The sequence below is a fragment of the Maniola hyperantus genome, chromosome 17 (assembly GCF_902806685.2).
Source record: "Maniola hyperantus chromosome 17, iAphHyp1.2, whole genome shotgun sequence".
Classification (NCBI taxonomy): Eukaryota; Metazoa; Arthropoda; class Insecta; order Lepidoptera; family Nymphalidae; genus Maniola; species Maniola hyperantus.
In genome coordinates this window covers 12,735,285-12,751,962 of record NC_048552.1, presented here as the reverse complement: position 1 = coordinate 12,751,962, position 16,678 = coordinate 12,735,285, and the positions used below count along the sequence as shown (strand labels likewise).

At 41.5% G+C, this 16,678-nt stretch overlaps 2 protein-coding genes across 2 annotated transcripts; both read left to right on the top strand.

Annotated features, from left to right (window-relative positions):
- Positions 1–1,591: 1,591 nt before the first annotated feature.
- Positions 1,592–8,141, top strand: LOC117989897 (myogenesis-regulating glycosidase-like). Its single transcript, XM_034977289.2, has 9 exons — positions 1,592–1,724; positions 2,669–2,767; positions 3,202–3,369; positions 3,855–4,515; positions 5,246–5,438; positions 5,725–5,834; positions 6,348–6,603; positions 7,044–7,200; positions 7,938–8,141. Exons 1-9 carry the CDS (start codon positions 1,700–1,702, stop codon positions 8,123–8,125), a joined length of 1,857 nt encoding a protein of 618 aa, XP_034833180.1. The 5' UTR covers positions 1,592–1,699; the 3' UTR covers positions 8,126–8,141.
- Positions 8,142–10,477: 2,336 nt separating this feature from the next.
- LOC117990280 (myogenesis-regulating glycosidase-like) lies at positions 10,478–16,678 on the top strand. Its single transcript, XM_034977744.1, has 9 exons — positions 10,478–10,499; positions 11,309–11,425; positions 12,011–12,217; positions 12,747–13,407; positions 13,750–13,942; positions 14,243–14,352; positions 14,770–15,043; positions 15,785–15,941; positions 16,404–16,678. Exons 1-9 carry the CDS (start codon positions 10,478–10,480, stop codon positions 16,676–16,678), a joined length of 2,016 nt encoding a protein of 671 aa, XP_034833635.1.

Here is a 16,678-nt window from a genome sequence, read left to right as displayed (position 1 = left end):
CTGCTTTGGATTCTAGTCTTTGTAATAATCATGAATCGCCAATAAAATTAGAATACTAACTAATTTATTACAGGAATCAAAATACCAAAAAGAACCAACTAAAATCAATTCTACCTACATTGTCGAAACTTTGTTTTTGTCCGCTCCATTAATAAGATTTTCATGAATCAAGAACTTCCGTTATTCGTTAGGTGGAAGTTCGAAGAAAATTACAAGACATGTAGTTAAACTGCGGGCATGGACCTATATAAGTCCCGCAAATTGCTATTGCGCTGGAACCATGTCTCATTAACATCGAAATACGTATAATATACGTATACGAATAACGTCATTTCACGTATATTTAAGTAAAAATAGGTAGGTATACCATCTGCTCGAAACTTTAGTCTAGTGCTGACGTCACTAAAATGGCGGCCACGCGTATTAGCAATTTACGGGACTTGTAACACTTATTGCGGGTTCGTTCTTTTCATAATTTCTGTAACCAACTATAACGACAGGTCGAGATGGCGATCGGGGCAATCGCTTACCCGTGTAGGTGGGAGCGCGCGGGACGTGCGGGTGTGTGGGGCGTCCTTCGCCTCATACCCCGATTGCCATCTCAACCTGTATCGAACTATACCTACTATCTAGGTGTTTTTAGATGACCAATTTGAGAATTTGAGCCTGAATTTTTCCCAAAAAAAATATTTCATAACTAGTCATAGGTACTACCTAGTTAATATGATAATAATTATGAGTCATGCCGTAGTAGCTCCAAATGATTTTTAGCCCACTTTCTTCAGTAAATTAGTCATAAATACCTAAATAGGTAACATTCTGTAAATAGGAAAAAACAAAATACTTGATATGAATGACTCTATCTTATCAAAAGGCGATCAGTTGATAAAGTGATAAGGATAACAATTGCCTGCCGAACCTGCTGGGATGCTACAAGATTGAATTAAATAATAGATAATGCGGAGTAGGTAGGTAACACCATGAAATTGTACTGTATCTATTGGAGATCCTTATGATCTTAGTTCTAAGATTTACAAACCCATCCCAATGTAACAGAACCTGTATAGTGCATTCAAAATAAACTGGCGTGTTTCTACCTGAGAGCGTCATTAACAATAACAATAGGATTAAGTCGTGGCGGGTGAATTCAAAAGTATCAATCAACACTATGAATTTCAACCGGCTCCTTTAAAAATGAATGCTGGACAGTCAGGCTGATCCGTTGCGCAAAAAATGAGCCAGCCCTTCTGTCACCAGATGATATATTAATCGCGGTGAAATGTCTCGTTTAACATTTTTAGCACTTTAAAAAAAAATATTAGCCATGTTAAATGACTATATTCCCCTTTCCTCTCCAAGTAAGCGTCAATCTTGTGTTAGGAGTAGGTACGACAAAATAGTGCAACGGGCGAGGTTTGAACCGTCGCGTCGTCGACCTTTCGGTTTTCAGTCCACTCCTTTACCTGTCGAGCTGTTGAAGCTCATCATATTCATAAAGTGATTAATTATGAATATTCTTACGCGGAACCATCAAAGTATTTGCAAATCCTACGAGATTCTGAGATATTTGAGTTATAGCAGATATATCTGACGTTATCCGACCGAGAGAAACTGATAAGGTGTTGATGGGGCGAAAGAATAAAACTGACTGTCGCCACGCGCCGCCTACCCAGTACCCATACGGCAGAGGTCGACCGAAATGAAGTTGTTCCTACTTCTGGCTGGTAAGTTTTTTTTTGATAAAAAATAAGCCTTGACTGCTATCATCATCACCATCTCATCACCGGCTCACTACAGAGCACGGGTCGTCTCTCAGAATACTGGGTCTTTTCTTAAACCCATAGGTGGTTACCTACGCGACATTGTGTATGATTGTATCTATTGGAATTTGGAACGCTAAATCGCTTGGCGGCACTGTTTTGGCAATAGCGTGATAGCTTTAGCCGAAGTCTCCCACTAGACCATATCAGACAATGTAGAAATGAATAATTCCCAAATTGCCCCTGTCGGGAATGGAACCCGGGTCCACCGCTAAGACCGTAGCGTTCACTGCTATATCAGGGAAGTCGTCAAAAATTCCAATTCAGTTTTTTAGGGTTCCGTACCTCAAAAGGAAAAGCAGAACCCTTATAGGATCACTTTGTTGTCTGTCTGTCTCTCTGTCTGTTTGTCTGTCAAGAAACCTCCAGGGTACTTCCCGTTGACCTAGAATCATGAAATTTGGCAGGTAGGTAGATCTTATAGCTGACATTTGGGGAAAAATCTGAAAACCGTGAATTTAGGGTTAGATCACACAAAAAAATTAAATTGTGGTTATGAACTAATAATTAGTATTTTCAACTTTCGAAGTGAGTGACTATATCAAGTGGGGTATCATATGAAAGGTCTTCACCTGTACATTCTAAAACAGATTTTTATTTATTTTTATGTATGTGTTTTTGAATTATCGTGCAAAATGTCGAAAAAATACGACTGTAGTACGGAACCCTCATTGTGCGAGCCTAACTCGCAAGGTAGGACCATGTCTAATCCGTAAATTGAAATTCATTATATGCCATTTTTCGGCAACACCTACTCATAAGTAGCAAGTAATACTATAAATATACGCCGATTTGTAAATACTTACTTCTCTATTAAGTAGTATTTTTCCTTTGCGTTCCTTTTCTAGGTGTGACAGTGGCGCTGGCGATACCCAGGTTGCCCACCACTCGCGACTTCTTCGTAGAAGACCATGGTGACGATGGCTGGACCTTTGTTGTTCTAACAGGTGAGTTAAGAAGATAAATACCTATAAACAAGTAATATTAGCTTTATCAGTAATAATGGGGTAACTGTATAACCTATCATCATGATCAACCCCTTTCCGATCCACAGCTGAGCATGGGTCTTCTGTCAGACTGACAGAAGAGACCCGTGAGAATAAACCTGTCAATAGACTCTAATATTACCTCTGATTGGCTGAGTACCCACACTGCAAAGCTGGCCAAAATGCCAACTAACAAAAAAATAGCTGTTAATAACTATAGTTAGTAACTTCACAAATACTAATTTCGTAAAGTTACTGCACGAAACCAGTAAGTTTAAGGAAATAGTCGCTGTTCCGTTTATAACCTATTTTTAGAACTTTGCCCAGTTATGTATATATTCTCAATTAGTATACAATATACTCTGTGAGTTCGAACCTTCACGTGTTATTGACAGAAGGTGAACGCATTAACCTCGGAAAGCTCGGGAGGAAGGTGGACAAGAACGATGATGGAGTGTTCTTCGAGATGACGGAAGAGCGTGATGCTGCGAGCGGCGGCTATCACGTCACTATCACGTGGGACGGGCCTAGTGATAGGGTATTTGAGGACTGCTTCGACTTTGGTAAGTTCCTGATAAGCTTAACTGATTAAGTTCTATCTTATCAATTATTTATTATGGGATCGGCACAATTCTAACAGAAAGCTGTTTTAGATAATGCAGATCAAATCAAATCAAATCAAATGGTTTATTCAAAATAGGTAGTAAATTACACTTTTCGAAAGTTCGTTGTTGCATTTGTAAGATGATAATAATATAGTGGTGTCAATTTTTACGGAATCGCAATTCTCAACCAGAATAGAATATACTTTTCGAATTGTCTTCTTTTGTTAAACAAAAACAGCGAGCAAACGAGAAGCCGGGCTCACCTGATGTTAAGTGATAACCGCTGCCCATGAACATTTGCAACACCAGAGGAACGCAGAAGACTTGCGGGTGTGCGGGGCGCCCCCCCGCCGCATACACCGATTGTCATCTGGACCTGTCGCATACTATAGGTACCATAATATTATGATCATAATTCTTCAACACAAAAACTGTTTATCCAGGTGACAGACAATGGTATGGTGGCCCAGAACAAAAAGAACAATACTGGCCGATCCAGCAATCAAAGATCGAAAAATACTCAATCATTTCAAAGGAAGCCGACAACTCTGCCGTTTCCGAGAGATACTGGGTCAACTCCAAGGGCTGGTATATCTACATCGCACCAGAGGCGCCTTTGTTTGTAGACCACCACAATATCTTGGATAACCATATTTGCTTCGTAGCTGAAGTAGCCGCGCCTTACTCATCTAAACGCCTCCACAATGTTCTGAAATACGACCTTTGGTTCTTCGATGATCCCAAGCAAGCACATCAACATGCTGTAGACACTTACTTGGGCAAACCTTCTGGGATTCCCGACTACAGAATGATTCAATACCCAGTATGGTCCACCTGGGCAAGATACTCTAGAGAAATCGACCAAGACAGCCTTTGGGCTTTTGCCAATGAAATCAGAGATTCCGGATTCCCCAACGCTCAATTCGAGATCGACGATTTGTGGGAGATTTGCTACGGATCTCTAACTGTAGATGAGAGGAAACTGCCAGATTTGAAGCAACTTGTTCAGGATATCAAGGGTCTCGGATTCAGAGTTTCGATTTGGGTGCATCCGTTTATTAATAAGGACTGTGAGCCGTGGTACTCTGATGCCTTGATCAAAGGGTAAGTTTTAAAACGCATTCATCATTATTCCTCTGTATAAGACTGACTAATGCATTCTTATTTCTAACTAGCTTATGCTCGCGACTTCGTCCGCGTGGACTTCACAAATTTCAAACCCCTATTTCACCCCCTTAGGGGTTGAATTTTCAAAAATCCTTTCTTAGCGGATCTCATAATAGCTATCTGCATGCCTTTTAGCCCGATCCGTCCAGTAGTTTGAGCTGTGCGTTGATAGATCAGTCAGTCAGTCAGTCAGTCACATTTTCCTTTTATATCATTAGACAAAGCTCAAACAACTATGTATAACACGCATCAAGTTAAAAGAAAGATTTAGCATCTTTTATAGCTGTGATTGACGTAGAAACTCCTTCTTAGAAAATTTAGGAAATAAATTTCAATCAGCACTTGGTCAGCGCGGGCCAAAGCCTTCTCATTCTCAGAAGAGACCCGTTCTCAGTAGTGAGCCGGTGATGGGTTGATGATGATGATGACTTAAAATCATAGACTAATATATTACTTAAATATTCAACATAACATCAAGTCGTGAATAGCAAGCTCTGGTTCATACCAAACTCTTATTTTCCTACGGGAAATGACGGGTTCATTTCTTCTGATATTTTTTATTTAGCCCATATCAAATTAGCACCAATTTCTGAGTCAGAAACTAACTTTAAAATAAATTTGAAATTTTAGAGCTGCAAGATGTTCAACCCTTTTATGGTTCTTGCAGTTATTTGGTCCTCAATGAAGACGGCAGCCCAGACACGTCCTGGTGGAACAACAACGGCTCAGTGCCCGCATACATCGACTTCACCAACCCAGAGGCAGCTGACTGGTACAGCAAGAAAATCCAATACATCCTGAACACCTACGATATTGACAGCATTAAGTTCGACGCTGGGGAGTCTAGCTGGTCTCCTCAGGTAAGAAACGTCCAGTCATACCTGTTATAAGTCTTAGTAGTATAGTATACCTGATGTTAAAAGAGATGATTTAGACAAGACCTAGAAAAGCAGTTTTTTACGACCAGTTTCTACATGGCTTAATAGGCATCGTGCCTCATAATCATTAATCATTGTGGATAAATGCTTGGCTGTACGAGTTTGATAGAAAAGTCTACTTGGTAATCAATATCAGTGACCAAAACTTTAAGAAATTATGGAACAAACGTGTACCCCTCGCATCTCAATCATAGATTTATTGTTTCAGATTCCAGTCCAAAATGGTGACATCGATTTACACCCTGGTCACATCGTGCAGTCATACGTGAGGACGGTAGCTCAGTTCGGACCTATGATTGAAATCAGATCAGGAATGAGGTAGGAACATATTTGTTGTAATAGACTTTTAGTACAAACTGAGGTTCAAAATCTGGCTGTTCTATATATTTTCTTCTCTTCCGAAAGCAACCTTTGAAATGGTCCAAATGTTGCTTTGGGAAGAACGCTACCTGGGTACCTTGTGCCTGGGTGCTGGGTGGGTGGCTGGGTGGTGGGTGCACTACTGCCACCCGTTGTTCCATATCTTATCACTACGCACTTACCAACTTTAGAACCAATTTTCTTTGGCGGTGTTACCGCTTGATTTAAACAATGGGGTGATCCAAGAAGCGGATAAACAAATTCCTGAAAAGTCGGAAATGCATAGACTGACAGTCCTTTTGGTGCTCTAAATGTTCATGCGCAGAAGTAATTTTTTAAAACATCAGGTGACCTGCCTGCTCGTTTGCTCCCTATTTATATTTTCTTCAAAAATTACAGATTCAGCCCCGAATCCTTTATCCCTGTAACAGTCAAAATTTCAAACCCACTGAAAGTGCAATAATTTTACAGGACCCAAGACCTGCCAGTATTCATTCGTATGGTAGACAAGGACACCTACTGGGGCTACAACAACGGGCTCAAGACCCTCGTGACCACTCTCCTGGCGATGAACCTGAACGGTTACACGCTGGTACTGCCGGACATGATCGGTGGTAACGGGTATAACGACAAGCCGTCCAAGGAACTGTTCGTGAGGTGGTTGCAAGCTAACGTGTTCATGCCTACGCTGCAGTACTCCTTTGTACCTTGGGACCATGATGAGGAGGTTAGTAACTTTCTATAAGTAACATCAAGAACCTTTCGGTTTATATCAGATATGCTATTTGTTATTTCGACAGGTATTCTGTGCTTGATCATAAGCCAGAAGTGCTTGTTATTCTTGAGATAATGGAGATATTGAGATGAATCTTTGAAAATTTAAGGTGTTTAAGCACGAAGGATGAAGATGCAAACCTAGGTACCTACTTACTTTTAAAAATATGCCTGTAGTTGAAAAAAGAACTCCGACGTTTACCTTGCGCAGTGGGCGATTTATCTATTTGTTAGTGCCGCGCAGTAGTAAAGTCTCAGCACTTTACTTATTCTTTCTTCTAACTTCCAAACTCACGCGCATTATGCAGCCTCTTCACAGTCGTCCAGAGATCTGCGAGCTACTGACCAGAAATTCTTACCTAAACAATTTGTAAAAATGAGTTTCTCTTCCAGGCAGTAGAGATCTGTCGTCGCTACACGCAGTTGCACGCAGACTTCGCGGACGAGATCGTGGCGGCCATGCAGGCCTCAGTCGAGAAGGGAACCCCGGTTAACCCGCCCATCTGGTGGCTCGACCCCACCGACCAGGACGCCCTGGCTGTTGGAGATGGTAACTTGTAGTTCTATCTTTCATTTATTTTATGGAGGGTAGTCCTTCCAATACTTCTCACATAACTTTGCATAGAATTTTACTTATTTCTTACATGTTTAGTCCAAAATTATAGAATTCAGTTACGCTCTTATAAAGGCAAATAACAACTAGGCTATAGACTATTTATGTAGGTATACCGCTAGAAACGTATCCCAGGTATAAGTCCCGCAAATTGCTATTGCGCCGAAACCATGTCTCATTAACATCGAAATGACGTCATTTTGACATCAGCCGAAATAAAAATATACCATCAGCTCGAAACTTCAGTCAGCTGACGTCACTAAAAAGGCGGTCACGCGCACTAGCAATTTGCGGGACTTATACAATATTGCGTTACACTATGCACTGAAACGTGACATATAATCCGCACTATTTCTTTTTATCAAAGTAGGTACCTACCTATCCTCAGAATATTATGGTATTAGTTGCTGGTGGTAGTGCGTCGTCGGTCCACTGCTGGACTTAGGTCTCTTGTAGGGACGTTCACACGCCATGGCCTTGAATCCAACGGTTCCCTGCGACTCACTTGATGTGATTTGTCCAGTGAGGGGTCTGAAAACGCTGCGCTTTGCGACCCCAACGACTATCAGTTCTGACCTAATTTTACCGAGCTATCGAATCTTGAATTTTTTTTTGCAACTTGCAGTTTTTTACTCATATTTGCTTGTAAATAACAAAAGCTCTAATTTTTACAGAGTTCCTTCTCGGCGAGCGTATCTTAGCTGCACCAGTGCTGGAAGAAGGCGCAGTGTCCCGTGACATATACCTTCCTGCAGGCCAGTGGCGGGACGGCGTGACGGGCGAGCTGGTCTCTGGCCCGACGTGGCTGATGGACTACCCCGCGCCGCTCGACACGCTGCCTTACTTCACTCTTGAAGATTAGGAAATTAACGAATTTGTAATCTACGGAACTCGAATAAATGGTTAGCAAACTTGAATAAATGGTTAAGAAATTTGAATGTTTTATTATTGGCCATCGACTCACCAGAGCGTAAGTAAATACTTTACTGGAGCCTAGAGCACTGATGGAAATCACGTTGGAGAAACAAAGGTGTGAAAGTTTGATGACTGCTTTAAAATGCTGGCGCTCGGTAGCCCCAATGTCATTACAACAAAATCTTATCATACTGAGAGGTGACCCGTCCTCAGTACTGAGCCAGCAATGGGTTGATGATGATGATTCTTCTATCTCTTTTTAATGAAAATATTATAATTAAACTTAAACCAAGCTTATTACTATACAAATCATGCCCGCGATGGAATGGTGCCAAGAATACTGGCTGCATTTCCGCGCTGGACAGCCAGGCTGATCCGTTGGGCAAAAAATGTGCCAGACCTTCTGTCAGCAGAAGAGGCTATTAATCGCGGTGAAATGTCTCGTAATTTTTTTTAAAACTAATCTAAGACTCCATGGCCCCAGCACACCTCACGTGGCCCCAGGGTCTCCACGGCAAACGGAACAAAAATGCTTCAAAAATGTTACCCTCGATAAGAGAGGCATACTTGCGCCACTTGCCGTTTTCAGCTGTTTCTGCTGCGGCTCCCGGTCTTGATGCTGTCTCCCTGATATGACACGGGGCCAATATGTCAACGGAAATAGCGTCCTACATTAGCACCCGTCCCCGTTCCCAGGGAACCAGCGTCAATCCATCAGATCTCTTGCCATCGTTTATGCGTAAACAGCTAAAACTTAGGGCACCGTTCCACTGGTTCATCCATAGCTCCTATAATATTTAGGTACCTTACTCGCGTGTCCTCTGATATCTAAGTACATTCTACACATCATCCAAGTAAAGGAATGTCACTTTTAGATCTAGAATTTTTTTAAAGATCAAAACTACGTCATAATCACATTACTCTACGCATGTTATTTATCGTAAGGAAGTAGGTAGGTAGGTAACTACTCAAGATTTCCCCTCACTCTACAAGAAACCTCTCAACATTTTGACTTCTTATCATAATAATATCTTATCTGTAAGATATCTCAAGCAAAAACAAAATATAATATCTCTAACAGAGCAGTTACAAGTAGGTACCTAAACAAAAAATATTTGCAGCCTCAAATGGAAGGATCTAGTTTTCAGGTCCCTTCCCCCTCCCAACCCTAACCTAAGGGCGGTTTCAGACTAGCGCATTTTTTTGCGCGTATACGGTCGATTCAGCATACGCGCTTACACGCGCGGTACATTACGCGCTTCAAAAAACCGGACTCGCGTATACGGGCATATTTCGGCGTGTTCGCTCGAACCGGTGGAGTTGCGGGGAGGTGTCTCTCGCGGCTCGCGCTTATACGAGCTTAGAAGCGCGTCAACGCTCGTACGAGTTGAGCGTGTGCCAAAAGGCGCGCCTATACGCGCCTACATGCGCTTCCAAAAACGAGCTCATACGCGCGTATAAAACGCTAGTCTGAAACCGCCCTACACTGTCCGTCCGTCCGGCCGTCTGTCTGTCTGTCATGAACCGAACCGTAATATCGGTCAAGTAGGATTTGGACACGAAGGGTTCCGTGCCATCGTATGTACAAGAAATAAATAACACTTTTAATTTTGGCAAATGGCAGCCATTCCTAAATTTTGATTATTGGCCACAAAAATACACATTCGGCGAAAATTTCAACTCTGTAACCAAGTATTACGATTCACGCAGAGGCGGTTTAAATGTCGAGAGCGCCTTAGGCAAGCACCTCATAGGCGCCCCTTTAACAGCCATATCAAATTTACTAACCAATTTCAAAAGAACGAGGAATCGTCTAATTGCATAGCTGGCAGTTGGTGAAAATACTATTTATGTGAGCGAGTGGAGAACATCTCGTTAAGACACTTTGCTATATTAAAGAAGAGGCAGTTTTGGGCACTCCAAGATAATATTACTTAGTAGGGATAATTAGGTAAGCCATGTAGGTAATCAAACTCTACATGATCGCGCGCGCCCCTTCGTAAACTCGCGCCCCTAGGCACGTGCCTACTTTGCCTTAGGTATAATCTACCTAATAGAGACGGGACGAGGGACGGACAGCGTAGGCTTGGTAATAGGGTTCCGTTGGCCCATCGGATACGGAACCCTAAAAAAACCAATGCCACAGAATCGCTCAAAATTGGAAATGTAATACTTTATCTGAACTACCTAAATCTTCAAAAGGTTCCGATAACGGTAGAACAATTCTATTGGACGTAAGTATAACCCGCTCGAGATAACAGCATCTCGCGACGCAGTCTCTGGACCAAAGTGATCACTGATGGCGGCCCTACGAGTGTTAGGTAATCTTTTTTACTATGTCTTTCCACCCTCTAAATTGTAGCTTTTTGATAAGTACTTACTGCCGACGAAATTTTATAACGCGATCATCATGCGGTCATTGATTAGATTAATACTTTTCAAGCTTCTTTCGGTCTTTCTTCACTCTGGGCTGGTTTCCGCAATTAAACGTTTCGGTCTGCTGTGTGTGCATTACCCCTCCTCGCCGAAGTCTTCACTCCAGCCATCCAACCTCGCTCCGGAAGCCAAGTAGCCAAGTTGCAGCTTTGGTTGATACGCTGTTTACATTTTTTTGAATTGGGCAGAATTTGTTGACGATTACGATAACGTTTAAAAGGTTTTTCTTACACAATTGGGGGGCTGCACGGTAGGTACTTACAACTTACAGCATGTGATTTGCACCGCCCGTCCCCTCACTCTTAGAGAAACAGCAAAAGCAACTCACACAAATTCTGACAGATGACATCAATAGAGTTGCAGGGAGCGCTAGATGCACAGATGGCAGCGCAAGACCGTGGCGTCAGAAAGTCCCTACAAAAGACCTATGACGCGTATTTTACAACAACGTGGTAGATACAATTTTGTCATGCGGGAGGTTTTGGCTAGTTACCAAGCGATTTACCGTTCTGGTACGATGTCGTTTAGAAACCAAAGGGTTTAAAACAATCCCGCTTCCATCTTACATTCTCCATTCATCATCACTTACCATCAGATGAGATTGCAGTCAAAGGCTAATTTGTGTTCAGATACAAGGAATTTAAAAAAAAACTGGTTGAAAGAGGCCTGCACAGAGGTTTCTCATTCTCTGCAGGTATCCTGGTGCTGACAGGCCGCGCTCTAGCAGCCGAACTGCCGCTACGAGCTGCAGATATCGAGCTTACATTAGAACCTCAAATCACCGGCGGGTTCCACCTCGTCCTGACCAAAGGTAAACACTATATTTCTTCACAATCTTAAAAAAATCCAATGGTTGGTACACCTATTTTGTTGCTGTTGTTTTGCAAATAACAGTTGCATCATAAGTCTGGAAACTGAAGGACACAATATTTTCAAAGATGAACTGAGATAAGATACCTACTTCGTATCTAGGTACTCGTAAGTTTTTTACTGAATTGCGATAAGCTCAGTATGTCAAATCTACGAGTAAAATACTGGTCTAGAAGAGGGTCATAATACCATAATACTAACCACAGTTATGGTACCTATTACCTATAAATAATACTAACCATACTTACAATTAAACCTACCATAATATTTTGAAGAAACCATCTATCACTAATTTGACACATATCTGGTTTAGTGTTCATTAGGCACTTACAATTCTAACGTAGAAATGTTTGTAAGGGAAATAGCACGTATCGAGATACTCGTAAACTGCATCAACTGACACCATCAGTGGAATCAGTCCATAAACAATTCGCAATCAATAAAAAAACTTAAATAGCTACTTAGTTTTTTACCTGACTAGTTGATAACTGTTAGAGAAATTGATGTAAAAGTTTATTTTTTCCAGATGAAGAAAGAATAGTATACGGTCACATAGGCCGCACCCTCTATTCAGTTTACTCTTCAGAGGACATAGAGGGAGGAGTGCTCATCCACATAGGTTCAGCGAATCTCACCGTGCGTACCGTGCGAGATGATGCGGCAGACGCCAGAGGAATCAAAATCAAATGGGACTCTAACGAACCATTGCGATTCGAAGATTGCTTCGACTTTGGTATACAATTTTATTATAAGCCTATCTAATTTACCTACGGTTTTAAGGGAAAATTTCTATAGGTATCCGATATTCTAAATGAAAAACTGGGTATTTTTTAACTCTGTTGGGATCTTGGGGGAAATCTTTTAAAGGAACCCAATCTATGTTGAAAATTCACGTCGTAGACTTCTATTGCTGGACGTATGTCTCTTGCAATGAATACCAATACAGCAACTTGGTTGTGGTTATATTCTGTATACCCCTTCCAGGTTAGCCCGCTTTCATCTTTGACAGCATCGTCGCTTACCACCAGGTGAGATTGCAGTCAAGGGCTAACTTGTATCTGAATTAAAAAAACCTAGTACCTAGTGGAGGATCTCCCAATGCTCCCATTCCAGCATCTTAGGAACTAACGTCTGTCGGCTATCCAAACTTGGTGCACCGCCCAATGCTACTTCAGCTTCGCGGCTCTATCAAAATATATCAATGATTATTATGTAATTGCCATTACTTCTTTGAGTTGTATTTTGTATTTTACCATTTCAAGGTTCTAAACACTGGTATGCCGGACCGATGCAGGTAGATCAAATATATCCCATAGAAGGTGCACACCAAAACTACAGCGCCTACGTGTCCAAAGAATCCGACAACGGGGCGATAGTCGAAAGATACTGGCTCAACTCTGCTGGCGAATACATTTATGTGAACCCACAAGTTCCATTATTTGTAGACTACCATTTGATCCAACCTAACCATATCTGCTTTGGAGCTCAACTTGCAGCCCCGTATTCATCAATGAGAAATCATACAGAGCTGTCTTACGATTTCTGGTTCTTGCCAGATGTCAAAAAGGCTCATCAGCATGCTGTTACCCACTATTTAGGCAAACCTTCGGGGTTGCCAGATTTTAGAATGGTTCAGCATCCTATCTGGTCAACATGGGCGCAATACTCCCAAAACATAACTGGAGAAAAGGTCATCGAATACGCAGAACAAATTGTGGCATATGGATTTAATAATTCGCAGTTGGAAATCGATGATCTATGGGAAACTTGCTACGGGACTTTGGAAGTGGATACGAATAAATTCCCGAATATGACACATTTGGTTGAGGAGGTTAAGGCCCTAGGCTTCCGGGTGACGATTTGGGTTCATCCATTTATTAACAGCAACTGTGATTCGGTTTATACGGAAGCTCTAAACAATGGGTGAGATATAACTTCTTGCATTTGCTAATGAATTATAGGTATACTTCTTTTCCTCTTTCGTTTTCTCTGCTCTCTAAAGCTGAGGATCTTCCAGTGGTAGAGAGAAACATGTTTCAAATGTGTGTACATATTATAAGAAGAATTGAAGCGTTGTAGTAATTTACTATTTTCTTCTGCAAGTTGAAAATTAATAGGCCAAGTGAGGTCATGTTGCGTCATATAAATTTTCTGTTTCTACCTCGTTACGGCATAAAAAAGACGCTTTATGTTTTTGGTTTGTTTTGTTTCCATTTGTTTGTTTATTCCCATTTTAATACTTCATGTCAGTTATTTTTATTTTAGGTATCTAGTCCTAGACGAGGCTGGCACAGCAGCTGCAAACTGGTGGAATCCGAACGGCTCTATTCCTGGTCTGGTGGACTTCACCAAGCCAGCCGCCGCCGAGTGGTGGTACAAACGTGTGAAGAATCTCATAGACACTCACGGCATTGATAGCATTAAGTTTGATGCTGGAGAGAGCAGTTTTTCCCCGCAGGTAGATATGAAATTCTAAAATTCCATCACGTTTCAATGGACAGAAAATCTTTTCACGGGATTTTATTCTACTGTTCATTGGCATTAACTGCTTCAAAATATTATATTTCTTTTCTTACCAATTAACTTCGATGGTTCAACCTATGATATAAATGCAATGACTATCGAGCTGAAATGGACCATGACCATCTTCTGAAAATCATGGTCCATTAAGACACTTTGCGTAGACTGCTCCTAAAACACCTTATCTCTAATATTAATGACTTATTTAGCTTTTACAATCGTGTTACATTTGTTGTAGATTCCTGTGCAACAAGGTGACATCGACTTCCATCCTCACAACATCGTAGATGCGTACGTGAGAACCTGCGCTCGATTTGGAGATATGATAGAAGTGCGAGCTGGATTCAGGTAAATCTAAAAAGAAATTAAAACTACAACTAATTCCGCTCGTAATGACAATCTTGGCAATGTAGGTATTGCAATAATTCTTACTGAGAAAATAAATAAACAAAAAGGTTTATGAAAGTTCCTCCGCGTTCTATGTCCAAAATAGTGCTTGTTTCTTGATCTGTGATCTCAGTCCTAATGCCTTTAATTAATTTCATTGATGGATGCACTTTGGCCAAAAACCCTTTGACGAATGGGCGTTTCCCTTTCAGACCCTTATTTTACCCCTTCAGGATGGTTTAATCTACCATCCAAGTTATTTTCCAATAATTTATCTTAGCGTCCTCACAACCAACGGAACGGATATGTAGAAACCAATTTTGAGTTTTGATTTTTGTCAAGCAGACGTCGTCCATTAAATGAAATACTTAATTCCAGGACCCAAGACCTCCCAGTCTTCGTCCGGATGGTGGACAGAGACTCCATCTGGGGGTTGAACAACGGACTCCCCACCATCGTTACCACAACTATCCAGATGAATCTCAACGGTTATACCCTGGTCCTCCCAGACATGATCGGAGGCAACGGGTTCAACCTCAACCACGAACAAGCGGACCTGCCCAGCAAGGAGCTGTTCATACGCTGGGTGCAAGCTAACACGTTTCTACCAGCCATGCAGTTTTCTTTTGCACCGTGGAATTTTGACAATGAGGTAAATATTTTAATTTTAAAAGGACACGCTTGATCGCGATCACACCTGATGGAAAGTGATATAATGTGGCCATAAAGTGCAGATTTAAGTACACTGGTTTCATAGCTGCTTAGATATACCTAAGCAAAAAAATCCACGAGGGTTCCAAACGCGCCCAGGTCTGAGAAGAGCCAACAACAAACTCAGCCGGGTACTTTTTTTATTCCCACCACTTTACAAAATCACTTTAACTTATTAGAACTATCAATTCCATTTAAATGCCTAAACTTAAAGGGAATGTCCGATGCCGTACCTGCCTTATAAATAAACTAGCTTATGCTCGCGACTTCGTCCGCGTGGACTACAAAATTTCAAAACCCTATTTCACCCCCTTAGGAGTTGAATTTTCAAAAATCCTTTCTTAGCGGATGCCTACGTTATAATAGCTATCTGCATGCCAAATTTTAGCCCGATCCGTCCAGTAGTTTGAGCTGTGCGTTGATAGATCAGTCAGTCAGTCAGTCAGTCAGTCAGTCAGTCACCTTTCCCTTTTATATATATAGACTAGCTTTTACTGACTATAATACTAAACTAGCTTTTACTGACTATAATATTTTACTGAATATAATATACTGATTATAGTACAGTAATTTTTTCAATCTTTAATTAAGCAAGTAGTATATTGATTCTGGCTGGGATGATTTTTGTAGGTACTTTTCATAACCAACTGAGTCTCACTCATTAGAATTCTCTTCTTATTAGACAGTGGAGATAAGCAAGAAGTTCACAGACCTGCACGCAGAATACGCAGAAGTGATATACGCAGCGATGCAGGCCTCTGTCGACAATGGCTCGCCTGTCAACTCACCGTTATGGTGGCTCGATCCCACCGACGAGGTAGCGCTCACCATATGGGACGGTATGTTTCTATCAGTCTAAACCATGAGAGTATTTTTTTTTTGTAGGAAAACTTTTCATTTAACTGGGAAGTTATTACAGCACTTCTAACGGTCCATTTTATAAAAGGATAGGGATGGAAGCTCTAGGGATGACTAAAAAAATTTAATCCTTGAGAATGGATGGAGAAAATCAAATGCAAATCCATGGTACTTATTTAGGCTCTCGATTTCCAAGTAGATTCCCGATTTATAAACCAATACCCAAGTAGATCCATAGTGGATCTTCGTATTCGTACGGGCTGCGTCTTAATTACGGTCTGCGAAAGTAAGCGATCATGCAGAATACTAAGATGGAAACTTTGTTGCCCCAGTCTAAAGATCGTCAAGTTTGAGAAAATCTCTTATCTGCATTAGAAATAATAAATCTATATTTTCTAGCAATGGATTAACTAAGTAATGCCTTTTTCTTTGGGCCACTCCAGAATATCTCCTGGGTGACAGCATCTTAGTAGCACCAATCTTCAGCGAAGGCATCACAGTCCGAGACGTGTACCTCCCCGTCGGTACATGGCTCGACCAGGGCGACCCAGAGAAGATCCACGCGGGCCCGGCGTGGGTCAGGAACTACCCCGCGCCTATAGGCGTGCTGCCGTTCTTCGTGAGGGAGCAGGACTCTGTGCCAGATGCCGCGAGTGCTCCCTGTGCAACTGTGTTGTTGATAGCTCTAGGGTTAGCTCTAGTTTTCAGTGAATTCTGA

Coding starts and splice junctions, on each gene's coding strand:
- LOC117989897 (XM_034977289.2), top strand. CDS start 1,700: ATGAAGTTGTTCCTACTTCTGGCTG. Junction 5,835..6,347: donor GAAATCAGATCAGGAATGAG/GTAGGAACATAT, acceptor ATAATTTTACAG/GACCCAAGACCTGCCAGTAT. Junction 6,604..7,043: donor CTTGGGACCATGATGAGGAG/GTTAGTAACTTT, acceptor TTTCTCTTCCAG/GCAGTAGAGATCTGTCGTCG.
- LOC117990280 (XM_034977744.1), top strand. CDS start 10,478: ATGGCGGCCCTACGAGTGTTAG. Junction 10,500..11,308: donor GGCGGCCCTACGAGTGTTAG/GTAATCTTTTTT, acceptor CATTCTCTGCAG/GTATCCTGGTGCTGACAGGC. Junction 14,353..14,769: donor GAAGTGCGAGCTGGATTCAG/GTAAATCTAAAA, acceptor ACTTAATTCCAG/GACCCAAGACCTCCCAGTCT.